General features: G+C 39.1%; 1 protein-coding gene across 1 annotated transcript in view; it reads left to right on the plus strand.

Moving 5' to 3' along the window:
- Positions 1-26798, plus strand: part of RAPGEF5 (Rap guanine nucleotide exchange factor 5) — a 437226-nt gene extending 410428 nt beyond the window's left edge. The window contains exons 21-26 of the mRNA XM_077491236.1: positions 3339-3429; positions 5569-5619; positions 7442-7529; positions 9254-9318; positions 16323-16377; positions 20638-26798. Coding sequence (XP_077347362.1) covers positions 3339-3429; positions 5569-5619; positions 7442-7529; positions 9254-9318; positions 16323-16377; positions 20638-20756 — 469 coding nt within the window. The 3' untranslated portion in view covers positions 20757-26798. The remainder of the gene's footprint in view (positions 1-3338; positions 3430-5568; positions 5620-7441; positions 7530-9253; positions 9319-16322; positions 16378-20637) is intronic.
- Positions 26799-27072: the final 274 nt, after the last annotated feature.

Raw genomic sequence — 27072 nt, forward strand, 5'->3', positions numbered from 1 at the left:
CCGGGATGTCTGCTAGACTCTGGTTTGAACAGATTTAAGAGAGTTATTCCTAAGAATTGCAGGCCTACAATATAAAACGCCAAATTTCCATGCAAAATAAGTGTACCGCTTTCAGCACCTAAAATCAGAAATAATCATACCGCCCGGGAGATGAATAAGAATGTGCTAAGGTTCAGGCTGACAGGAAACTGGCCCCCAGCAGGCCCCCAGCCCGTTCAGCTGTAGCCATGGGATCCCCCAGCCTTTAGCTGTATGTAACAAAGGGCTGGGGATGCTGGTGACATCATTGACTAATTACAGTGTCATTGACCAAATATGGTCAGGTGTTTTATCACAGTAACGTAACGGGTAACAGGGATTTTTCAAGATGTGCAAAGAGATCACACAAACATTTGTGGGTAAAATAAACATCGCAGAGCCTGGGGGAGCGATGCAGCCAGTGGCAATTGTTGCCCTGAACAGAGAAGAGAGAGGAACTGACGTTGTTCCCCTCTCTCTGTAACCCCGGAAACAGGGAGTGATGAATAGTTTGTCACTTCCGGTTGCGCCCTCTTTGTTTACCTGGCCGCCAGCAGCCAAGAAAGCAGCTGATCAGACCGATCTTTGTCTGATCTGTCTGATCCGCTGAATCTAATAGGCCCCAGCTCACCAAGAGAAACTGTCACGGCCCATGCTGTCACAAACGATGTTGTTCATCCCTTGTGATAGCAGTAAAGTTAATCCCAAAAAAAAGAAAAGTGTAAAAAAATGTTTTTGCATAAAATGAATATTAATAATAAAAAATGTAAAGCCCAACCTATCCCACCGTGCTTATGCGCAAATGCAACCACATACGTTACTCCCGCACACATATGTAAACAGTGATCGCACCACACATGTGGGGTATTGACGTCAGAGCGAGAGCAAAAATTCTGTCACCAGACCTCCTGTGCCACTCTTTGCTTTGAAGAATTTTAAGCATCGTAGTTTGCTGCCATTCCACAGGCAGATGCAATTTTAAAGCGTGACATGTTAGGTATCTATTTACTCAGCATAACATCATCTTTCACATTATACAAAAAAATTTGGCTAACTTCAGTGTTTTTTTTTTGTTTCTCATAATAATTTTTTTTCCCAAAAAAACGCTGTGCAAATACAGTGTGAAATACAAAATTGCAACACCCACCATTGTATTCTATAGGACATCTGCTAAAATATATATATATATATATATATATATATATATATATATATATATATATATATATAATGTTTGGGGGGTTCTAAGTAATTTTCTAGCAAAAAAAAAGAGATTTTTACATATGGGTGTAAAGTGCCAGAATTGGCACAGATGGGAAGTGGTTAATTAGTTATTAGCCAAATCATAGTCTAGTGAGAAAGAGCAGCTAAGTACAGGTATTTTCTAGCACAACAAAATAAAAAAATTATTTTTTTTTTTTTAAAGTTATTAATAAATATACCCTGTTTCCCCGAAAATAAGCCAGAGTCTTATATTCATTTTGTCAGCCAAGAACCCACTAGGGCTTATTTTCGGGGTAGGGCTTGCCATGCATGGTTCTATCTTCCCAGTGGTTGCAAAATGACAGAATCCCCTCTTTTACAGGATCACATAATGTAAAAGGCGTGCATTTCTGCAATGAAACGGTGCAAATACCTTCTTCCATAGCCTGCCTGAGCTGTTCCACCGCTCTGAGCACTGCAGAGGGAGGGGGGTGAGATCCTCCGCTTACACTCACTTCAATGGCCCGCCTAAGCCGTCTTCCACGGCTATGATCAGTGAAGAGAGAGGGGGCAGAGATCCCAAAAAGAAGAGATCAGCTGAGCCCTACTCGGAGCTTCCATGGCCCGCCCCTAGCTGTCTTCCCTGCTCTGAGCAATGCAGGCGGGGGGGGGCGAGATTCCCAGCTGAGAGGAGGAGTTTAGCTGAGCGTCAAGCTGCGCGGCACCAAACTAGGGCTTATTTTTGGGGTCTGACTTATATTGCAGCCCTCCTGGAAGATAGCGCTAGGTCTTATTTTCAGAGTAGGTCGTATTTTCGGGGAAACAAGGTAGCAGCCTCAATGTACAGATCAATATACGCGTGTAAATGAGGCCTAAATGTCGTTTTTGTACATCTGCCTGGGTTCATCTTTAACTCGTGTCATGATTATCATTGAACTTCAAACGTTCTCACCGGAGACTAGTTTCCATGTCACAGTGTCCATGTACTGTGAATCTCATACAGAAATTTTCAGATAGAAATATAAATTTACAGTGATTGGTTACCTCCTGCCACATTTTCTTCTCTTTTGTAGAAAAATTAAGCCAAATCTGTGGTAAAACATCTCAGAACTCCTTTGTCTCAAAGCAGTTAATTGTTGTTCTCTTCCAGACTGTGCATTTATGCAAAGAATTCCTCAGGGTGTATGTGCGAGCTGGAATAAAATCTATAGGCCATGCGTGTTATTTATGAATCAGCAAGTGTGCTTAGGAGTGCCTCTTTCTATTTATAATTCTGAGGTCTTAACAGGTTCCACCGGACTCCCTGATGATTTACTGTTTCCAGACTCCATCCATCAGCATCCAGTTCTATTAGTCGGGAATAATTTATCATAATTTTCATTACAATTAGTGCAGCCAAGTAATACTGTATTCTGTTTTAAAGCTAGACTCCACACAGAAATATTAATACATATAGTATAGGAACTGTTCAGCCTACCAAAAAATTTTTAAATTTTCTTCAGCCAATCATCTCTCTGCTCACTCTGTTGGCATGTGCCCTGTCAGTGCCCGTGCAGAGCCAAAGTCTCTTCAGAAAGTGACACTTCCAGGAGTGTCCATCTCCTGTGTCTGCTGCAGTGCTGAATGGCAAATTATTTGTTTATGCCTGTGATTCAGCTGAGCATTTAATTGAAAAAAATGATTTGTACTGTTTAATTAAACTTCGGTAAAGTGTACCCTGGTTAACCTACATCCATGGTTTTATTAGGCAGAGCCTAAAATACAGTTAGATGCAACAAAGGACCTAACATGCGAAGATAGAAATATGGGACCTGCCACTGTCAACTTAGGTTTTAATTGTGCAAGCTCCTGGGATTGACATGCTTTTGCTTGCTTTACTACCTTTTAAACCATTGTCCTTGAACCAGTATGCACCAATGAAGTCAGGAATCCTGGCCTGCATATTTGTTGTAGGAAAGCATCAGAGCAACAGGCTTGATACCTTAAAAAAAAACAACAACAATTTCAGCTCCCATATTTCTCCACTTTTGGGCTCCTTTTAGTTATAGGAAAAATAAAATAGCACGGTGTGTGTGTGGTAAAATGTGAGTGATGCATTCTTTTTCTTTTCCTAACAGTTGTAAAGCTCAAAGGAATTTGAACTCTTTCTTTGCAATTATAATGGGTCTGAACACAGCATCTGTCTGTCGGCTGTCACAGACATGGGAGGTAAGGCTTTTCAAAAACGTATAATTCTCGGTACTTCTTTTGAGAAATAAAAATGAACCACAGTGTTTCTGTATTAGGACATATATCTTTAACACAACTTGAGTTCCTAAACCTGAAGAATTGCCTCTCCTTATAGTTTAGTACTGATCACGCAGCCTCTTTGCTGCATTTCCTTACACTCCTGTGCTGCCATTTTAAAAGTGTATATCTGGGGTCAACCCAAAATATAGTTGCACTGTGCATGCACGAGATAGAGCACAACATTTTACATGGCTCATCGTGTGCATGCGCTGTACAATACATTTGTCTGTTTAAAAAAAAAGCCTTCCCCTGCAATCTCATAAAATCCTGGGGAGAATATTTTAGTTTTTAACAAACATAAGAGTGTATTTTCATACAGCGCACGCATGAGACAAGGCATTTTCTCTTGCAAGATCTCACAAATTAGGTACAAGATCTCCCTGAAGGCACCAATGATATTGCCTTCCCAGGGAGTATCAGCGTGGCTGGAGCTATGTTATCAATGCCTTTAGGTAAACCAGGGATTTAACACAATAATGAAAGTAAACCCAAAAAAGAATCAAAAAAACAGTTTTAGTTGATTTTGCATCAGTATACAGAGATGCATGCGAATGTGTGTTTTAGTAAAGGGAAGAAAGGTCCACTTTAACATACATGATATATGATTTTATTAAGAAGAGGTAAAGATACAATTGAGAGCAACAAAGGTCCACCAGTTAGTGGTTTGCTTTACACATTAGCACACTGTTATATAAACTGTGAGATAAGTTAGAAGAATCTTAATTTAAGATGAGTAAAGTAAGCACAAACGTCACTTCAGAGGGTTGAATCTCTGTGCCCAGAGGCAGGCAGATCAACCTTGGTTCCAGATATAATTATTGTTCATAGAGCTGTATAGCCAACATCTTTCTGGACATTTTCAATGTATCCTTAATCAGAGCTCTTTGGAACCTTTTTTTCTGAGGAAAGATTAAGTAATGCAAAACCCCAAATCTTACAAAAATATCAATCTTCTAGCAGAAGTGACTCCAGAATATTAACTTTTTAACAGCACAAGATGTCCGGACCTTTTGGGAAAATGTTTTATTTTATCCTGCTTCAGGAACAAAAGTTTCAGACAAAAAACCATGGTAAAGCAAACATAGTTATTGCCCTGCAACATACTGGGGTTGATTTACTAAAAGTGACTAGACTTTGCACTTTGCAAATGCAGTTGCTCTATAGCTTAATGAGTGAGGGGAAGCTCTGGTGACTCTCATCATTCAGTCATGTGCAAGTGGAAATGCAGTTTTTTTTTGTTTTTTTCTTTTCATTTTCCTTGCATGTGATTGGGTCTGCCTTGCAAAGTGAAGTTTCACCTCATTTACTAAGCTCTGGAGCAACTGCGCTTGCAGTGTGCAACGGTAAACTGCAAAGTCTATTTACCTTTAGTAAATCAACCCCATTGGATGTACACCTCTATTAGCAGTAAACTAACATTCACATCTCTGTGATAAAGACGTTAGTAAGAACTTAGTACATAACCGAGGAATAAATCAATATTTCTGATTTAGAAGTCTTTGATCTTGTCCTCAAGCCACAAAAGAGTCCTGGATATACAGTGTAAGTTTGCATATATGTTGTGCTCTTCTATGGGGAAATCCATAACTTGTGCACTATTGTATGGGCTTGAGGACTATCATGTAAGTTGTAATTGGGAGACAACTGTTCCCACTTTCTATCTATAAACCACATTTAAGGTTTATTCTGTGATTTGGGACCAGACTGCTGATAATATGCAGATGTATTTTATATAGATGTTGTTTATTTTCAGCAATTTACAAACGTTCAAATATTTGATTAGATTGCAGATGAAACAGTTTTGTAGACTAGTCCATCTGAACATTTGTGTGTGTGTGTGGGTATGCTTTTACAGATATATAAAATGTTGTTTTGTCTTTACTTGACGTCTTAGCTTCATTTATCAGCAGTATTAGATTAGTAATACGGATGCTTGTCATTCATTGCACGTTGCGTACTACTCCACAGGGCACAGAATCTAAGCAGAGCTGTCAAACTATTTTTTGTGTTCCTGTGCTACAGGGTAACATTATATATTCTCTTTATTTTCCTTCCAAGAAAATCCCAGGAAAGTTCAAGAAACTTTTCTCCGAACTTGAAAGTCTGACGGTGAGTTTTCTGCCCTGTTTACACTTGTTCTGTCGCAGTGCAGATATTTAGTTTTTTGCTTACAGCTTTCCCATCACCTCCACACAAGGTTGGCTGCTGTATACTATGCCAAACTGAAACTGTGCAAACTCAGGATAACAAAAAAGGACAAAGGAAGATCTACGCATCTGTAGAATTGGTGGTAGCAGTGATTAGAGATAGGCTTTGTATGATGAGTGTAATCCATTCTTAATAGAGGTTAATAGCTATTTGCAGATGGCATAACGATCCAGATAACATATCTGAACATGGAATAATCTTTGAGAGGATTTTTTTTTTCTATATGTGAATGTGATCAGCATAGTGTAAAAGAATGATAACATGAATTATTTGGCACTGTGTACCAAGAGCAAATTATTGTAAACACTGGAAATTCTATTAAGCTAACTGAAATTATAGGAGAAGTATGGCCAAAGCTCTTTTGGCCATATTTCTCCTGTGGGTCATAGGAGTGCACTTAGTCCTGCACTCCTGTGGCCCAGATCCAGCTGACAGCAAGCTAAAGCCCTCCGCTGTTGGCTGACAAGACAGAGCTGGTCCAGGTTCTGCAGGGATCCCGACAATAATGTTGGGATCCACTCAGAATTACTGACCAGCAGCTGGCTCAGCATCTCAGCATGCCACGTTAGTGAATGCTGGAGGGGCAGAGCACAGAGCGGTGAATGACAGTCACACAGTGCTCAGAGTTTACCCAAGAACTAAGCAATCAGAGATAGGGATCCATGCTGCAGCCATGTAGGTGGAAATGTAGATTTTTTTTTATTATTATTCCACACTCTTCCTAATATATAGATGCCCACTAGAAAGGGCATTTTCAAAACTGCAGTGTATTATTAAATGTCATCTTCTGTACATCACTAGCTTAAAGAAAAGAGACCTGGCTCAGATACAGTGGTGAGGTAGTTAGCCAGCATGGACATAACTTCAGGGATAGCTTATTTTATGTCTCTGCTTTACTGCTTCCAAAGAATATGTAAATTTAATTCCTGTAGTCTTGGCCAGAATTTCTCATCCAGGGTTCTTTAAAACCCATGGGTTGCCTCAGAGAATGCTAGGGGTTTCTTGAGCAATAAAGAGTTTCTAAGAGCTAGCTCTGTGTAAGGGGGCAGTTTTCCCACTGGTTAACAATGTTAGTGTCCTTCTACCATTGACCATTAAAGTGATTGTGAAATCGAAATTTTGTTTAATATAAGAAACATGATATACTTATCTGCTCTGTGCAATGGTTTTTCACAGACCGCCCCCAAACCACCTCTTCTCGGGCTCCTCTGCTTGCGCTCCTGGAGCTTCCTCTTCTGAGTGTGCTCCCATAGCTAATCACTTGCTATGGGGGCACACCTGTGAGCTCAGTCCTGAGGCGTGATGCCTGCATCCATAGACACAGACATTACGCCACAATTGGTGTTTCCTTTCTGGCCATTATTATGATTTCTTACATTTCATAATAAACTGCATTCTTTATCCTTTTACCTGTTTTTGTATTTATAAATTACAGACCACTCAAATGAACTAGAGATGCTATAATTTCATAGGGATTTCCTGAGACGTAAACTTATTTTAAGGGTTTCTATGTATTAAAAAGGTTGAGAAAAGCTGGTCTAGGCACAGGCACACTTTAACGACTACTGGCAATCTTTTTGTCAAATTTTATTAAACAGTTTTATGCAGTCGGTGATAGGTCTTTAATTTGCTGCTATATTGAGATGTTAATTTCAGATCAGTCAAACATATATTACTCAATTTGCATGGTAAAATCTGCCTTCGTGTTCATTGCAATTTACAGGATCCATCCTTAAATCACAAAGCTTACAGAGACACTTTCAAGAAAATGAAGCCACCCAAAATCCCCTTCATGCCTTTACTTTTAAAAGGTAATTTAATCACATTGATCTGTATATAGCAGGTATTTCTGGTTTATGTGCATAAAAATCCATGATGGTTTGCCAGGTTTGAGGGACTTTAGTGGATGTCACACAAGGGTCAGCCTGGAAGAGTCATGATAATTCTATACCCCTCAGTACCACATTCAAAAAACCTATAATAAAGCCTTAGAGGGAAATCAGTAAAAGTCCCTATTTAGATAAATAATGCAGTGCATATGATGCACAATCTGAATGAAAAAAAAAGATATTTCTCTTTTCATCCATTGCTGAAATTTCATGGCCGATATTTCATATAAATGCATTCTGATTGAAGTACAAATGTGCGGGCCATGTCTATAATTTGTGGCTCAATTATTTCACAATTTCCTCTGCTTAAAAGACAGCTGTACCCACGCTGGTTTAAATGCAAATTGTGTTCCCGCTTTGGTAGCTTTGAAGCTTTGCTGAAGCTCTTAAGGATCTCTAGTAATTAAAATTTAAAGCTAAATTTTGCTCTTGTGAGTGTTCTGTTATTTCTGAATGTTAAGTATCTTAAATTTTACTGATTTATCTGCCTATCCTGACTGAGACATGCTAAAATTCACCAGCAGTCTGTTATATATGTGTTTAATATTCAATGTACAGGCCTATGCAGATACCTTTAAAATTATTTTTTCTTAGCTGTTTACTGTACCTTGGGTGTTTTTAGACTTCTGCTACATAATTAGCAGGATAAAGATAATGGGGAAAATATAGAGCCACCATTGTGAAGAATCAAGTTAATATTTAAATATTAAAGCAGAAATTCAGGTACAATTAAATAAATAAATAATGCCCACTCACTTTCCCCCAACTGATGCAGGATCAAATGCTCATTTTACTAGGGGAGGATGGAATAGCGATTAATATTAATACTTTCCTTAAAGTGGTTGTAAACCTTCTCCTATACCCAGCGAAGTGAATAGCCTCAGATGATACATAGAGATGAAACAAATCTCCCTACATAACTTTTTCATGTATATCTGCTGTCCTTCCCTTTCTACACTCTTTAAAAAACTGCACATCCTGTTCGAAATCTTGTTTCCTCTTCCAGCAGTGGGTGGGAGTCTGGGCATACACTGTGTGAGAGCTGACTGGAGCAAAGGCACCCCCCTCCCACATAGGCAGAGGAATGAAGGAGCATGCAGAGCTGTACTGTGAATAGACAAGCTCTCTGCTTATCTATCACTAAGCACCCTCCCTGACACAAATTTCCAGCTGCTGTTATCTTGTGTGTGGGAGAACTTGTCAGAAGTTACAGTGCTGATAACAGAGGAACAGAGCAGCAGAAAGACACGGCACTCAGAGCTTTGGAGAGAGATAAGTAAACACTACAGATATATGCGCCAAGGTTATATTACGTGAATAGGGTTTATAACCACTCTAAATCAAGGTCCCGGAGGACCAGTTGTCACAACTGGAGCATATGAGGAAGGCGGCTGCCATATCCTGGATTAAGGTAAGCATGTCTCTGTATTACATCATACCCCAGTAAAACAAGCATCACATTCTACATCAGTTGGTATTTTATTTATTTTATCTCTTCCTGGAGTTTGGCTTTAAATTTCAACTAACAGTGAATCACTGTCATTGTGGGCAGGGATTTACTATTGTTTTGTGGCAGCACTGCAGATTCTGTCAAAAATGTTTTAATTTGGTCAAATGCAGTCATTAATCTGTTTTATTTCTTTTAGATGTCACATTTATTCATGAAGGAAATAAAACATTTTTGGATAACCTTGTCAACTTTGAAAAGCTGGTAAGTTATTATACGTTTTTAAATTAGGTCTGTCTAAAAATACATTATGCATGTTTTTATTGATAAGTGTGCAATAAGAATGGGTAGTAAGCAATTGTATTAAACCATAGTAACGAATCAGGTTTCTGTTTTACTGATCTGATTTCTAAGATCTGACTGGATCACATAATATTTTACAGTACTAAATCAAATTTCTTTACTTCTGTTTTGTGATTAGCCTGGTGGAGAGGGCAGCAGAGATAGGACCATAGCACTGGGGTCTATGAGACCTTCAGAACATTACTTCCCTCCACATGTAAAAAAGTTAAATAAAACAGATTTGACAGCTGTAGAATAAAGGAAGGGTTTTCTTTCGCCAATGGAAAGTATGACTGCTATAACACTGGACATTTTTTTGTGCCCAGGATTGGGCTTTAAAGAGATAGTCTACTACTTTGGTCCTGGCTTTGCTACTTATGAGGTAACTGGCCTGGAACACACATGCACCCAAATAAGGTTTGAAAGCCCGAGCTGTCATCTTGTGTACTTTTCATATCAGTGGTCCATTAGATAACAAAGCCAGGATAAAAATCACAACCCTGGAGCTATGGATAGAGTAACAGTGTTTTTTGGAATTCCTTTTTATGGACCCAGCAATATGATTTAATTATCACCCTTACATTAATATATTCAATACACTGAGCAGATCCATGTAGTCTAATGTTTTTGCAGTGCAATTTATGGCCTGGTACCAAGATGCTTACCTATGCCTCCCATCACTTATATTTGATATTTTATGTCACATGGCCAATTGCAAGGCATAATTGTAATGCGATAACATCCTCTGTAGTATCACCTGGCTGCACAAATCCACTTCCTGCAGTGTGTATTTTTTAATTAATGTGTGATAATGTTTGATGAATGTTTGAGGGGCCATAGAGGGAATCCCTAGCCTTGCTGGTGTAATGACTAAGCCCTTGCTATGTGCTTTTTTTAGAACAATAAGGGAGGATTAATGAGAGAAGAAACAGGGGAAGGGAGGACACTTAGATTTATAGTTACATCACTAACTGGTGCTTAAAAACAGTTCAGAAGCTCCTATATGTCTATCCTAAAAGGTTCCACTTGCAAAAACAGAAAATGTCAAATAGGGAAAAACTGATGCAATGCCACGTGTATCGCTGACCAGAGACTGCCCAGCCCAGCCCTGCATAAACCCATTTTCTATTTTGTGAGTTTGAATGCATGTCAGTGCCCCCATGGGAAAAGGTGATATGCTATAGTAATTATAGCCTTGGAGATAGCTGGTGACAGATGGTCTTTGGGATTTTGAGTGGGAAGACCCTCTATAGCAGTGGTCATCAACCCTGTCCTCAGGGCCCACTGACAGGCCAGGTTGTATGTATTACCTTAGGAGGATGCAGACTAGAATACTGCAATCACTGAGCAGCAAATGATATCACCTGTGATGTATTTCAGTTATCTTGGTGGATGCAGCTCTAAGACTGAGAACTGACTGCTCATCGCTCAGTTCTCAGTGTTCCGTGAGCAGAGAGCCGGTGGCTGTTAGTCACTGGCTCTCTGCTCTGCCCCTCCAGTGCTCACTGAAGCGCTGAGCTGTGTGGAGGGGACAGAGCGGTTGGCTCAGACTCTCAGCGGCTTGGTGAGAGGCTGAACCAGCTGCCGCTCCAGGCTTCTGGACAGTTTCCGACCATATGGTCAGGATTTATTCCGAGCCTGGACTGACTCTGTGATGTCAACCAACAGCGGCTGCACACGGGTCACAGGAATGTGGAACGAACGGCACTACTGTGATTCCCAGAAGTATAGGCAAAAGAGCTTTGGCTATATTTCTCCTGTGTTTGTGCCATACTATCAAGAAACTCTTATGGTTACTTTCTGAAATACAAACATAATTTCAGCTAAGTTTATCTGATGGACTTTCTTTTTTTCCTTTCTTGCTGTGCGTGTTTATGTGTAAAGTGCACTTGTAGTAAACAGAGTATTTTTAGCTGATGCCTCTCTGTTGAAATGTTTTAGTTCTGACTAAGTGACATGTTGTTGTGATGTGGCTCATTAGTCTCCTCTGCCCCTGAAACATCCCCTCCCCCTCCCACCTTGTGTTGTTCTCCTTCTGTGCTAAATCGAAGCTGCCGAGAGATTGATCATCAGGAAATCATTTCCTGCGTGTGCTGCTTTGGATTGTTTTGATTTTCAGAAGCAGTAAACACGCTGCATGCGGTTTATATTTTCAACTCTGCTGTTTGTCTTTTCTGTAAGGATATAAATGGGTTGTCAACATGTCTTGAACCGCCATCAGCCTAGCAGATAGTTTTTGCCATTTTGAATGCAGTGTCTATTGTTTTGATTCTGTCCTTGCAGCTTTGTTCCAAAGCAGGAAGAAAAATGACATTTAAGCTTAAGTGTACATGTGACTTCAAGTCCAGATGTGGCTAAACAATGAGGGTTGGACTGAGAATGCATGACTGCAGGAGCATCAGCCACCTTATGTTTTGTCTGATAGGTTATGATTCACTGCTGCTTGTTGAACTCCCGGGTGCAGCGTTTCCTTTACCTCATAGAAGTGATGATTATCACATTCTGGCCTTTCATTTTCTATGATAAGAGTTGTGAGTCATGGTCAAATGTACTGATGTTGGTGTTTTTTTTTAGTCAACTCTAATAGGCACACTTAATATGTAAATGTATAATTCCGTATACAGTAACTGGTAACATATGTAGGTTGTTATTCTTTATCTCGTTTTGGAGGTCAACTGGCTATCTGCTAGAGATGAGCAAATAATCTAGATTTTACTCTGACTGTTTAAAGCGAGAGTCCACCAGGACTCCGCGTTTTTTTTTTTTTTTTAAAAGCCAGCAGCTACAAATACTGCAGCTGCTGACTTTTAAAATAGTGACACTTACCTGTCCAGCACGCCCGCGATGTCGGCACCCGAAGCCGATCTCTAGATCGTCTCTCGAGTGCTGCCGCCGCCATCTTGGGTATGGGAATCAGGAAATGGAGCCTTTCGGCTTCATTTCCCGGTTCCCTACTGCGCATGCGCGAGTCGCGCTGTGCAATAAGGACGGTCCCCGCTGCCTCTGGGATCTGTGTGTTTCCCAGCAGGCAGCGGGGCACTTGCGGAAAGGGGCGGGCACTTGCGGAAAGAGGCGTAATCTACGCCCCTTTCCGCAGAGAGCTATCCCGGAAGTGGGTGCAGATACCTGTACTGTACAGGTATCTGCACCCCCCTCCCCCCTGAAAGGTGCCAATTGTGGCGCCGGGGGGGGGAGGGTTCCGATGAGCGGAAGGTCCACTTTAGGGTGGACCTCCGCTTTAAGTATAACTAAAGGAAAACCTTTTTTTTTTAGATTTGGATTGAGTGGAGAGGGATTAGAGCACTTGTCAGTCTGCCCAGTTTAAGGAGATTCACACTTTCTATTTGTCCTGCTTACCATTATCTTTGAAAGTGAAGAAAAAAAAATCCCAAATTTTGGGTTGTCCCCAGAAAAGTAATAGAGGGGAAATCTTCCAATGGACCTGGGGAATTCCCCAAGGAATTCCCTTAATTTGCAGGATTTTCCTCTCACTTTCTGTTTGGCTATGAGACAGGAAGTGAAGGGAAATCTCTGCAATGGAAAAAAATCTGAAAGGGGTTAAACCCCTTCTTTACTTTATGCAAAATGACAAAAAAATGTTTGACTATAGCTCTACTTTAATCTTTGGTGTGGAGGCCTTTATTTGCTTTGCTTGCTAAATATTCAACTCACTGGGCATATAGGTGGAGTTCCAAAAAGTGATATCAAGTATGACTTAACAGTTCACTAGTTGCACAGCAGCAGCAACCCCCTCCCCCACTCTGTAAAGGGGAACACGCCTGGTGTGACATCACTGCCCTACTAAGAAAGCACTATAGATCCAAACTAGTTGAGTACCTGATTTGCCTGATGTACAGTTGTAAAAAAAAGTATGTGAACCCTTTTGGAATGATATGGATTTCTGCACAAATTGGTCATAAAATGTGATCTGATCTTCATCTAAGTCACAACAATAGACAATCACAGTCTGCTTAAACTAATAACTCACAAAGAATTACATGTTACCATGTTTTTATTGAACACACCATGTAAACATTCACAGTGCAGGTGGAAAAAGTATGTGAACCCTTGGATTTAATAACTGGTTGAACCTCCTTTGGCAGCAATAACTTCAACCAAACGTTTCCTGTAGTTGCAGATCAGACGTGCACAACGGTCAGGAGTAATTCTTGACCATTCCTCTTTACAGAACTGTTTCAGTTCAGCAATATTCTTGGGATGTCTGATGTGAATTGCTTTCTTGAGGTCATGCCACAGCATCTCAATTGGGTTGAGGTCAGGACTCTGACTGGGCCACTCCAGAAGGCGTATTTTCTTCTGTTTAAGCCATTCTGTTGTTGATTTACTTCTATGCTTTGGGTTGTTGTCCTGTTGCGACATCCATCTTCAGTTGAGCTTTAGCTGGTGGACAGATGGCCTTAAGTTCTCCTGCAAAATGTCTTGATAAACTTGGGAATTCATTTTTCCTTCAATGATAGCAATCCATCCAGGCCCTGACACAGCAAAGCAGCCCCAAACCATGATGCCCCCACCACCATACTTCACAGTTGGGATGAGGTTTTGATGTTGTTGTGCTGTGCCTCTTTTTCTCCACACATAGTGTTATGTGTTTCTTTCAAACAACTCAACTTTGGTTTCATCTGTCCACAGAATATTTTGCCAGTACTGCTGTGGAAATTCCAGGTGCTCTTGTGCAAACTGTAAACGTGCAGCAATGTTTTTTTTGGATAGCAGTGGCTTCCTCTGTGGTGTCCTCCCATGAAATCCATTCGTGTTTAGTGTTTTACGTAGACTTTTGTAATTCTTTAGCTGACACTCTAGGATTCTTCTTCACCTCATTGAGCAGTCTACGCTGTGCTCTTGCAGTCATCTTTACAGGACGCCCACTCTTAGGGAGAGTAGCAGCAATGCTGAACTTTCTCCATTTATAGACAATTTGTCTTACCGTGGACTGATGAACAGCAAGGCTTTTGGAGATACTTTTATAACCCTTTCCAGCTTTTCGTAGGTCTTCTGAGAGCTATTTTGTGGGAGGCATCATTCACATCAGGCAATGCTTCCTGTGAAATGCAAACCCAGAACTGGTGTGTGAGTTTTATAGGGCAGGGCAGCTGTAACCAACACCTCCAAGCTCATCTCATTGATTGGACTCCAATTAGCTCTTGGAGATCTCATTAGTTTAGAGGTTAACATACTTTTTTCCACCAGCACTGTGAATGTTTACATGGTGTGTTCAATAAAAACATGGTAACATTACATTTTTTGTGTGTTATTAGCAGACTGTGATTGTCTATTGTTGTGACTTAGATGAAGATCAGATCACATTTTATGACCAATTTGTGCAGAAATCCATATCATTCCAAAAGGGTTCACATACTTTTTTTTGCAACTGTATACTAAACCTCCTATCAGCAGAATAAGGAGCAGTCCTTCTGTTCACTATAACTTAGAAATCACACAAAAAAGTCAGATGAAATAAAAATATTGCTGACACTGGACGATATATGCACAAGACATGCAGGTATGCTGTTAAAAAAAAAAGGAACTGCAGTTTGCTCAAATAAAAACATCTTTGCCATTCTGAAGCTTCCCTCCAACCACTTTGCATATCATTTTATATATTCTGTGATTCTGTACTTTGTAAATATGCTGCACAAATCTCCCTCCACTAACTCTGGCTGCATCCATTTTAACTGTGGGCAGCTGAAGCTGCTGCCTGTTCACTTCCTGGATTTACACAGACACACAGAGGCACACCTCCATCTCTGCAGCTCTCACCCCCCCCCCCCTTCTTAGTAAACAATCAGAGAGTGAGAGGGAGAGAGCTGTGCATGATGTCATAAGCCTAGGCTTTTTACCAGACAAGAAACAGGAAGTGGGCTGTATGAGGTATTTACTGGCAGAAAAAAAATGTTTTACTATCCACAGTTAAAACAACAAGGGCAGAAGTTTTAAAAAATGGAAAGTTGAAAAAAATGACTAAAGGTCTGCTTTAAGCTTGGGAAGGGTGTTTGGAAAGCTGTACATGTGTGACTAGTGCACAGGGAATCTTAACCATAGGTTATATATACAGAATATATGCTGAATGACCAAATTAACTTAATTGACATCAGAAGAGGAAGCAATGCTCAGTGACCAATCTTTAGCTGAAAGCTGGTTATTATGCCTCCACATAGTACTAATGAAAGGCACAATCATGATGTCAGAGTAATAAGAGCTGATTGTGGACATTGGCAGAGATCATGAATGGCTATATCCACAGAACAGTGTGATTGGAGCTGCCTGGTGCCAGAGAGAATTATCTTTTTCCAACACATGGCTTCTTATCCGGTGTAATCCCTATAGTTTTCCAAGTAACATCCATTGCTGAGCATTATGTTCATTTTATGAACACACAGGCGCTGCCCATTTTACTCTGCGTATTGTTCTACTGCTGCAGCTGTGTGGGCCAGATAAAGTGTGTGAGTGCATGAATTAGGACTTTCTATAGTAAACTGCTGTGTGCAAAATACGCCTTTTTTTGCTAGTGCTGCACTTATTCATTTTGAACACTTAAGCAGTTGTAATATTACAGAGGTGCAACTTTAGGGTGCATTTTGGCAATAGTGATGTTAAGTAAGTAATGTTAATGGGATCTAAGTGGTTAATAACAGAGACAGTAAGCCATTTTACATCCTGACTTCTGTTCTGGGAATAGAAAATGTGAATTAATAAAAGACTGGAATAATTATGGTAATTTCTTTGCCAAATACTTTATTCTTAAGTGACAGAGATAGGTTAATCCCTGGGAAAGAGAAAATCTCATTTATTGCAAGAACTTTGGAAGAGACTGCAGGCGAGGGATTTATGTTACACAAATTCGGCTTGATATTCTGTCCTGCCTCATGCTGATGATGCCTTTTTCTTTGCCTCTTTTTTATTCTTAGCATATGATAGCTGACACAGTCCGATCATTGCGATACTGCAGGAACAACCAGTTTGGTAAGTGATATTCTTTGGATAATTGTGTAAGACAACAGTAATAAATAGCACATTGGTTGGAATAATTACTATGTATGCCAGTTCAACATGTATCCTAGTCCCTAACTATATATGTTACTTGTGTCTGATCACTCATTAAAACAACCATTATTATTAAAGTTACCCTCGGTGAGAGGCTGAAAGCTGCTGTGGCTGGATGGTGCACCGAATAATACTAACCTTTAAGGCTGTATGTCCCCAGGAACGAATGCCGAAAGACAAGAAATCTGCTTTCCATGTATCCCTGCATTCATACTGTCCTAAATGTTAGTTCTACCCTGTGCACCGTCCAGCTCCATCCAGCCACAGCAGCTTTTAGCTTCTGCTGGCAGCAGGGCTGGATGGTGCACATCTGCCTTCTGCCCGCACCAAAACACTAGGATCTCATACATCAGGGCTAAAAGCCCAGTGTTCATTAGGCCTAAGAGACATTGGAAAAGGGTGTGCATATTCCTTATACAGAAGGCCAAATATCTAGTAAAGTATACTAGGCGTGACACATTTGGTAAATGTAATGTTACCAAAACATGAATTCCTAGTTCCTTATAAAGCACTGGAGAAAGAGTTTCAGTTATGTATATATTAGCAAAAAAAAAAGGCAGCACCTAGGGAAAAATTAAAGTAGAGGACAAGGCCCCTCCTCCTACCTATCCTGTATACCCTGTATAAAAAAGATCTGTGTACTTATATTTTTTAATCCGGTCTGTTCTGGTCACATGATCCATCAGCGCTAGGGGGCAATGGGAGCCCATATGTGATATCATGGCTCTGGGAATTCACAGACATTGTCAAGCGCTTACTTACACAGGGGAGCCATGTCTGCTGAATCACGTGACCGCACAGGACTGAAAAAAGGTAAGTACACAGATCTTGTTTTATATAGGGTATGCAGGATAGGTAGGAGGAGGGGAATTTTTAAGAGTAGTTATAGTTAGCCTTTACTAACATTTTAAGGGTTACATTCTAACATTAATTTACAAACTGATAGACTTGATTGAATCATTCATTGAATATGTTAGTCATATTCTTCATTCCTCCCAAGACCTCCTGCACTCTAGCTCCTTCATCGCCTCCTCCCATATCCACCTCCAGGACTTCTCCCAAGCCTCGCCCTTCCTCTGGAATTCCCTACCCCAATCTGTCAGACTGTCTCCGAATTTATCCACTTTTAGGTGATCTCTGAAAACTTTCCTCTTCAGAGAAGCCTATCCACCCTCCATCTAACAACAGCTATTACCCTTTTGTATAACTTGACCCTCCCTCCTAGATTGTAAGCTCTAACGAGCAAGGCTCTCTGATTCCTCCTGTATTGAATTGTATTGTAATTGTACTGTCTGCCCAAATGTTGTAAAGCATTGCGTAAACTGTCGGCGCTATATAAATCCTGTATAATAATAATAATATTAGTCACAAGTGTATTTTTCGGGTAAAAAAAAGCAAGAATTGAACCCAGATGTGAACCATAAATGCCTGCCATAATAATACGGGGTATTCCTAATACTACAACACTGGAATAATTACATATCATTGGAGATTCCTGACTTTGTTATTGCTAAATCCAAAACAAAAAATAGTTTCTGAATTTAAGAAAAAAGTGTTCCTTATCTCAAACCCCAACGCCAGCAGCAGTGTCATTTACACAGAGTCATAGTCTCATTTCACTATTAAACAGATCATAGCAGAAATTAGCTGCTCCAAATGAAAAACCCCATAAGACACCATAGATTCTCTGAAAGAGATTTTTGATTCTCATTGTTACTGTGTCTATAAAAATAGCAGATTGAGAACAGTATTTTCACCCCACCCCCATTACTCATCCACAGCTTCAGGGATTGGATACATTAAGAGATGATGGTAAATGAGGATAGAAGCCCTCAAGGCATAATATCAGCAGTGTGAATTTTATAAAGACATTAGACCAATCTGCCAAGTCCTTGTGAAGACTTTGTTGACCATTTGAATACTCAGGGGATTCAAGTAATCTGTATCTGCTGCTGGTATCTGGGAATGGTGTTAAAAACACTTATGCAGAAAGGCCGCTCTAACACGAAGCAAATAACTTGTGGGCCTAATGCATATTATGTGTTTGATTATAGACAGAAGACTGTACACAGAAATCACTGAGATGAAAACCGGTCTGGCTCAATGTGTAGCTTAACTAATAAATATCATTTAAATTCCTGCAGAAGAGAAACATTTCATTCTTGACTAAACCCCAAAAAAGGCAGTAATTACCCTTTAGAAAGCTTCTTGCAAATATTGTATTTAGTTGATCCGCTTGCAAAAACAAAAGTGATTAAAGCACTGAATGCATTTGAGTAGAATGCCAGTCATGCTATAAATTGCTAAAGTCCTGAAATCGCCTTCTCCCAAGATAGAGATTGTGGAGACGTCTAAATTATTTCAGTTCAACTGTAGAGTAGATGTTTGCTTTATTGTTTTCTTACTGCAGTATTAGCCCTACTACAAACAGCTGTAGAATGACTTCTGATTTCTGTATATATATATATATATATATATATATATATATATATATATATATATATATATGTATGCAGATAGATAGATAGATAGATATAGATATATCTATATATTTTTTTTATATACTCGCACAACAAAGGCTTTGATTTTATAAAGCAGCCTTTCTTCACCTTTTCAACGCAGGGGAACCCATGAAATAATTTTCTGGTCTCAGGGAACCCCCCTGAGATATATTACTATATATACAACTCATAGTAATATTCCTATTACTGTATCTACAACTCATGATACATTAGTGTGATGATCAGTGGGAATAATGCTTCTTACACTTGTGGTCAATGGGAAAAATTACTCCCTTACAGGTAGCTAAAAAGATCAATGGAAACCCTAGCACCCTCTGAAGGAACCCTAGGATTCCATGGAACTGTGGTTGGGTAAACATTTGATAGGTAATTTGTATAGGTGGATCAGTCTGTATAACATCAGCTTTATGAGGCAGTGCTGGCTGCAGCTTTTAGCTTCCTAAAATTAATGTGTGTGGACGATGAAAACATTTGACTGTTAGTAGAAAGGGAAACGTCACGCTACCATATACGTTAATTGGATTTCCATAATGAATAGAAACCTACCAATCTTCTTCTTGTGGTACAACAGAGGGATCCCCAGCTCTGCAATTGTCAATAATATAACAGGAGACCCCGACAGTTACAACAGTTGCCATGAGGGAGGCCATCACATCTATATAGCCATACAGTGCCAGATTTTTTTAGTAGATGTGAATGAAATCATTATGTTAGAGTGGAGACAGGGGCATTTAGTAGATTTCTATTTTAAATAGAAATCTGCTTCAAGGCTCGGTGCCTGTTAGAAATATGAATTAACAACTGCACACGTTTGGAGAACCTGGTTGAGAAGATAATATCTTTTATTGTCTTTTACATAAGATTTATTGTCTTTCTTGTCTTTTATTTATGAGAATATTTTATAATGCACTGAAATGCATTTTCACATACTTTGTGCAGCTCTTCGCAGTAACAGAAACCTGTAGTGAGTAAAAAGCAAATTGCTAATTCTGACTTCTCCTTCTGAAAATGCCACTTCTCTGGATGTCATGCAGATGATTTTCATTCCATAAAGCATTCATAGGGATGAGAATTTCTGCCATTCATTGGCTAAATGCTTGTTCTGGGTCTGGGGAGTATTAAAACCAGACAGGAACAGAGAGGACAGCAATAACAGCCTCTATATTTCTGCAATGACTGGTGCATCTGAAAAAAAAACATATATGGGTTGATTTAATAAAACTGATTGCAAAATCTAGTGCAGAGAAACTAATTGGCTTCCAGTTTTTTTTGTCAAAGATGAATTGAACAAGCTGAAGTTAGAAGGTGATTGGCTACCATGCACAGCAGGATCAGATTTTGTACTCTCCAAATTTAGTAAATTAATACCAAAGTGCCTTTAACATGTATTTACATTGTTTTCTAATTATTTCTATAGAAGATTTGCTTATGCAAAATGTATGTGCAGTAAAATGCACTTAAAGCAAAGAGGTCTTAGTGGGTCATTAGAATGTATTCTCAGGTGCCAGCTAGTAGAATTCTGTACACCTTTGTAATGTATTTTTGTCCTTCAATTCTGTACATATGCAAACACTAACATATACAAATTGATATGTTTAAATAAGTGAACAGTTCCCTATATTAATATATCTGTGCTATATTTTTTCTGTTATTAAAGGTAATGACATGCCGCAGAAGGAACGCCAGGAGGCCCGCTTCTACACACACAACCTGCTTGTGATTGACAACCAGCAGACTCTGTTTGAGCTATCTCACAGGATAGAGCCACGAGTGTAGACACAGCTCCGTCTGGACTGGATGACCGCTGATGCCAAGCATGTAGCTTTACAAAGAAAATATTTTTACTGAGTTTTATCAGTAATGAATAGGAGAACGCAGCCAAGAATGGAGCAGTCCCTTACCCTCAAACAGAAGTGCTGGAATGAAAATTCACTTTTCTGTGTCATGCATAATGGCTGAACTTACTGCTCTACCCAGTAGTTGGTATGCTATCTGCACTATGTGGTGGTTTCTGACATGAAGAGACAACTACAGCTACGTCTGACTCTCTGGATCTACACAGCTAGATCTCTACATCTCCAACATATAAATTATGTGCTCTGGGGTGCATAGTCCAGGTCATAACCCTTGACTTTGGCTCAGTGTTTCCTAGTATACATGCAGAATGTAATTTTGCTGATGGAGGTTTCAGGATTACATTAGTTGGCAACAGTTGCTTGCCTTATATCAATAGCTTAGGATCAGACATATCAATGTCATTAGTATAAACGGAGCTTATTATCCAAAACTTTTAAGACATGTCTGAATCTTATTTGTGGTTGTGTGAATATAAAACGGTTTCTTACCACTGACTGAGGCTGGGTTCACACTATCCAATTCGCATAGCAGGAGTTTGTGGACCGGCTCTCTATGGAGCCAGTTCACACACCTCCACAGTGGCTCCAGTGTGCATTGCACAGGAGCCCTGTGCATCTTTTGGTCCATTTCAGGTCTGAATTCAGCCTGAAATCGAACCTGATATGGTGAATGGAGACGCAATGGACTCCTGCTGAGAGCTGCTGTGTTCTATAGTGTAAACCCAGCCTTAGTGTTGTATTACTAGAAGTACCATGCTGATACAGACTGCTAAACTGGCTTTCCATTGCCAGTGTTGCATCAGAGTAATGTTTTTTACTGGAATTTTACCTACTGCAGGTAGATTTTTCCACATCTTTGAACATTTCTAACTGCACATTTTTCAGCAGTTTTTTTAGCTGATGAGTTATTAATTAACCCCTGAGGCCCCATCAAGTATATCTACCCCTCCCCCTAATACACACACACAACCACCTACCAGGTGAACCCAAAAGTTTGGGACTTGTCATGAAAACTGGTTTTACCTGGTGTTATTTGAGATGTGAGAAAGTTGCCTTGTGTATAGCCACAATTCTGACTTGACGAACATTTAATATTTCTTATTTTAGCCATAAAACGTGACTTCATTTTTAGCTCGGTGGCACTTATGTAGTAAAGCGCAAGCTATACTTTCACGTTGCTCCTTACTATAATGGATCAGCCTGCAGGTGTGATATCACACAAGTCTATAAGACTATGTTTTCCTTATTAGATAAAGACAGTGCAGAGGCAGGTATTGGGATACTTTTCGATTTAGAAAAGTTTTCCATGGACCAACCCTTATCCAATATCACCCTAGCCAAACAGAAGAAGGAAGTTAACCAAACTATGTTTCCGATCTTGTGCAAGATTTGCCTGTCTTGGAGAGTATGGGATTAATGCGTCTGCTGTGCAGCTTGGGGGTGGAGAAGGTTTGCACAAAGGGAAATCACAGAATAAGCTTGTTTCATGATTTACTGAGCATGAAAACAACCAGCTAAATTGAATATGACTTATAAAGTATGAGTTTCTTTGCTTAAATAGAGAAAAAAAACATTTTCCTACTAACTTATTCTGCCAGCAAGTATTTATGAAGCTCTATTTTTATGTAGCTATAAAAGTAATATTTGTACACAGTATAGCAAATGTCTTATACATTATGGAAACAGTGGGTGTTGCATTCCAGGAGTGGCTGTTGCATTCACAGAAACAATGGAGTCTCCAGCTCCTTGGAAGGACATGATTTGCATTAAAGCACATTTTGTTACAATAACATGGAAACAATTTTAACAGCTTACAAAAACAGCACATCTGCTGTTTCATAAAGCTTGGTATGTGTGCCAGAGCTGTCCACAGGCTTCTCAGCATTCTACTGTCATTTATTTATTTAAATATGTTAAATGTCTAATTCTATCTAATACTCAATACAGTTGTCTTAATACAATTCTAAAAATATAACTGCACTGACAAACAGTAAAGAGAATTATGTTTCATGCAGTTGTAGTTATTGAATCATGGTCAATGGTCAACTGTATTTTGGATTCTGGCCTAGTAAATCACATACTGCTTTTTTATCCCCTGCCAGGAGTTGCTTTTCTGAAATCCACCAGATTTCCCAGCTCCAAATTACTGTCCCGCCATTCCAAAGCCAAATGATGGCTTCCTTTCAATGGATTCCCCCAATGTAGACTAGTCTAAAGGCTGGGAAATCCAACTGCAAGAAGGTGACACCTTAGTGTAAATTTGCTACTAAGAAAGAGGGCAAGCTATACTAGAACTGAGCAATCTCCAATTAACTTGTTTTGATGCTTGCTTCTCAGCACTGCCAGTGATACAGTTTAGTAAAACAGCCATCTAGAGTTCTTCGCACTGCCACAGAAATCTCAAATCAAAAAACACAGTAGGCAGCCTACATACAAAACACCAGATTTATTAAAGGGGTCAAGAGGAAATCTGCACCTTTTGCCTGAACACGTTTCTACTGCAACATGGGAGCCACAAAAGGTGAATCTGGTTGCTATGGCCAAGAAGAATAGATCTTCCTTGTAAAAAAAAAAACTTCAATGTACACCTGTACAACCTACTAAAGCCAAGCTGCACATGGGTTTCTGAACCTACCTTTAACCTTTATGAGATGTGTGTTAATGTCTGCATTTATGTGGGCCTCTTGTAACCCACAATACAGTAGAGGTGTGTGCAGTACAATATATGCACTGTTATACAGTGATGATTTGTTTAAGATTTACATGAAAATATGGAAATTGGAGACTTATCTTGGGTGTTTCCCAAGTTGCAGAGGAGTGGTACATATGTAAATGCAGATTGAATGCAGCCTGCTTTCAGAATCTCAGTTTGTAGCAATTTTTACAAGCCAGCTTATCACTCCTGGATTACAGTTAGACATATTGCAATAAGTGCAAAGTAGCCATTAGGAATAGCAATATGTATTACTTTTAGTACATTACTGAAGATCACCACTATTTGCAATGTAGTCACCTGAAGCCTCACATTGTTTTTAGAACATGCCAGAGGCTCTCTTCAACACTGACTTTTAAGTAAAGTCAAATTTGCATACTGTGGGGTTTGAGGGTCCCAAGGTGCCCTGCAGCAGCACATAAACATGCAATACAGGTCAACAGTATGCAATGCTGAGTCTGCAATTTTGAAATTATTTGTGCCTGTCATCCATTCTCTGTTTCTTAAACATATTATTCACAAACATAGATGTGTGTATGCAGAAACATGAGATTAAGCTTCAACATCCAATAATGCTTAATATTTACCTATGTGATTTGATACCTGCTTTTTATTTTTGACATGTATTGCATGATTAATATCCTTTAGCCAGATTCACACGGTTAGCGTTGTCCTGGCACAATGTATACTATCAGACATTTTTATCAAGTCTAATGCTTTTATATTGTTAAAAAAAATATCTTTAGATATGATTTAGCACTTGACAGACTGCCTATTGTCTCACCTCAAATATCGTTATACTTTAGTTTCTTGTTATTTTGAGGGTTATTTTATCACTGCTGCTAATGCAAATGCAACACTATGAGGGCACGGACACCATTGCCAATTATTTAATATCACAGTATTTTTATTATAGATACTGTATTTCCAAATGTTCTATTATGTATATTGTATATAATGATGGAAGGTAAGTTTTCAGCTGCCAACTGGAGTTAGCTGTTACATGTATATAGACTAACAATGCTACATTTACTGCTCTCACTTTTTTTTTGCATGTTAAGCTATGTGCATTTGTTTGGCATTTAAAGGAGCTGTACCAAAGAAGACTTAAATAAACTTGTAGCACTTTCTGTTTGGGACCTATCGTATTTGGGAACGCATATAGTCCAATTGGACTAAACGCAGATTGGCTTTTTGCAATGATTTTGGGGACATTTCCCTTTTCAGTCTAAAGTCTAATAATGAGATTTGCAATTTATTTGCAAAGTAGTTAAATAGGGAGGTCATGTAATGATTTTATAGATGAATCCTGTTGCACAGGAACATTTACATAAATTGTTCTGTTGTTTATTTGATGTGAAAAATATAGCACCTTTAAATGCCATTGTGTCTGTAACATTTCTTGTATATAGATATTGTACAGCTCCATCTTGTGGCTATTGTTCAGTATGACAGTGCAGAGGTTTAACGTTGCAGTTACAGGCACACAAATTCTAAATTATTATTATTATTATTATTATTCAGGATTTATATAGCGCCAACAGTTTGCGCAGCGCTTTACAATATGAGGGCAGACAGTACACTTACAATACAAACCAATACAGGAGGGATCAGAGGGCCCTGCTCATTAGAGCTTACAATCTAGAAGTATTGGTGGGATCTATGTATAACATAAAAAACAGATTCAATGGTTGTTTCTGTTAAACAGCTTGTAAAGATAGTTTAAAAATGTATTTTTTAGTGTTAGAATTGTGTTAGAGGTCTAGTTTAGTGACTCTCATTTCCAGCCATTAGGCAACTCCAACTAATCCTAATTTCCATTCTTTTGGAGCTATAATGTAAGGTATCACTCCATCCAACTACTGTGTCTGCTCTCACTTTCAACACCGAAATGCCCAGTTTTAAATATGACAATGCAATGTTTAATTGTTGCATATGAAGGGCCACTGTCACCCAAAGTTTGTGAAATTTCATCATGGGTCTGCTTCGCACCTTTCCTTTGGAGAAACAGGAACTTGATTATGGTCCTATGCTCTTCCACATTGAATTTTTCTGGAGGTGCTGCCATGTTCACTTTGGACCTGAAAAAAAAAGATAAGTTAAAATCATAGGTAATTTTTGCACCATTGAATATAGACAAATTGGCCAGTACATCCCGCAATTAACAGCTTCCTAACTCAATTTTTTGGTAAGGTTAATACTTATCAGCACCCCCTTGTACCAAAAACTGAAATATTTGCTTTGATTGTGCTGATTTTTTAATGTGCAGTTTGCTAACGCCTACTACATTCCATATGAATCTGCAGTCACATATTACTACATTTGTTTAGTTATATCAATACATGTTTAGTACTTTATTTGGCTTCTCACCACCATATGTTAATAGGTTCGGGCCAATATAAAAGACCTATTTTTTCCAGTTAAATTAAATTAACAATACTTTAATGTCCCTAAAATCATTCTTTGTACTAGCCTCCTGTAAACCCCTGTACACTGCCATTCAGACTGGGAGAGGGAGAGGCAATCTAGAAAAGTGGAGCTTGCTGATTGGAAGAGTTATTTTATACCAGATTTCAGTCTTGATAAAACTGTATCAATTTGACTGCAGAGAATAATACATGAGTAGAATACATGGTCAGAAATGTGTACATTGTCTGACAGGGCTGTTTAAATTAAAATCAAAAAATCTGGCTGTACAGAATTACAAATCCTGTATACTTGTATGTATTTATAATCATATTCTGCCTAATATGCTTTCCAACATGCTTAGAGGAAGGACAATATTTTCTGATATTATTATTATTCTGCATGAGCCATTTGAACACACTGCACTGTCATTCTGTACATAGAATAACATTGTTGAGTTTATGTACATTTTGTAGTAAAGGTGGCCCTGCCTCTTGCCATGGTGACTCCTGTAGAAACAAAGGGATACCTTAGGTTCTCAGGGTCCTCACTTATGGCAGGCTTGATTTATGATAAAAGACCTGGAAGGCATGAAGCAGCTCCACTGTGGATTTGACCAGTGTCTCTGTTTACAGGCAGCGTTTGTTTTTGTACTTACATGCTTTATGAAATTTGTACATACAATGGTTTGTGTATTTATTAGAGCTTGTAAGCAATAATTTAAATGTAAAGTTGCCAAGCAATATGAGGATTTAACTTGTAAGCCACTGTAATATTATCTTGCATTTCAAATGTTTGGACATTTTTTAACCCCTTTTAAGAATAAATTAGAATATGTTTAAATGCCTGTCTTGTTTTTTTTGTTCTTTGTACTAGTGTACGGTACAGACTAGTATATGCTAGATGTGTTTTATCATGCACATTCTTTGTATTTACCACGCATTCACAAAGAGCAATCTGATTCACAACTAAATGCAAATGCACGTGTATTAAACATTCCCAGTGCTGTAGGAAAAAGTAAGTGAACCCAACAGACTTAATTACTTCAACGAAAGCGTTGTGATCAACTGATGTGCACGAGGGCAGCTCTCCCAGGTCTCTTCCTTCTCATTGGCCG

The sequence above is a fragment of the Lithobates pipiens genome, unplaced genomic scaffold (genome assembly GCF_037356315.1).
Source record: "Lithobates pipiens isolate NorthernLeopardFrog02 unplaced genomic scaffold, aLitPip1_a1.2 Scaffold_19, whole genome shotgun sequence".
NCBI classification, from domain to species: Eukaryota; Metazoa; Chordata; class Amphibia; order Anura; family Ranidae; genus Lithobates; species Lithobates pipiens.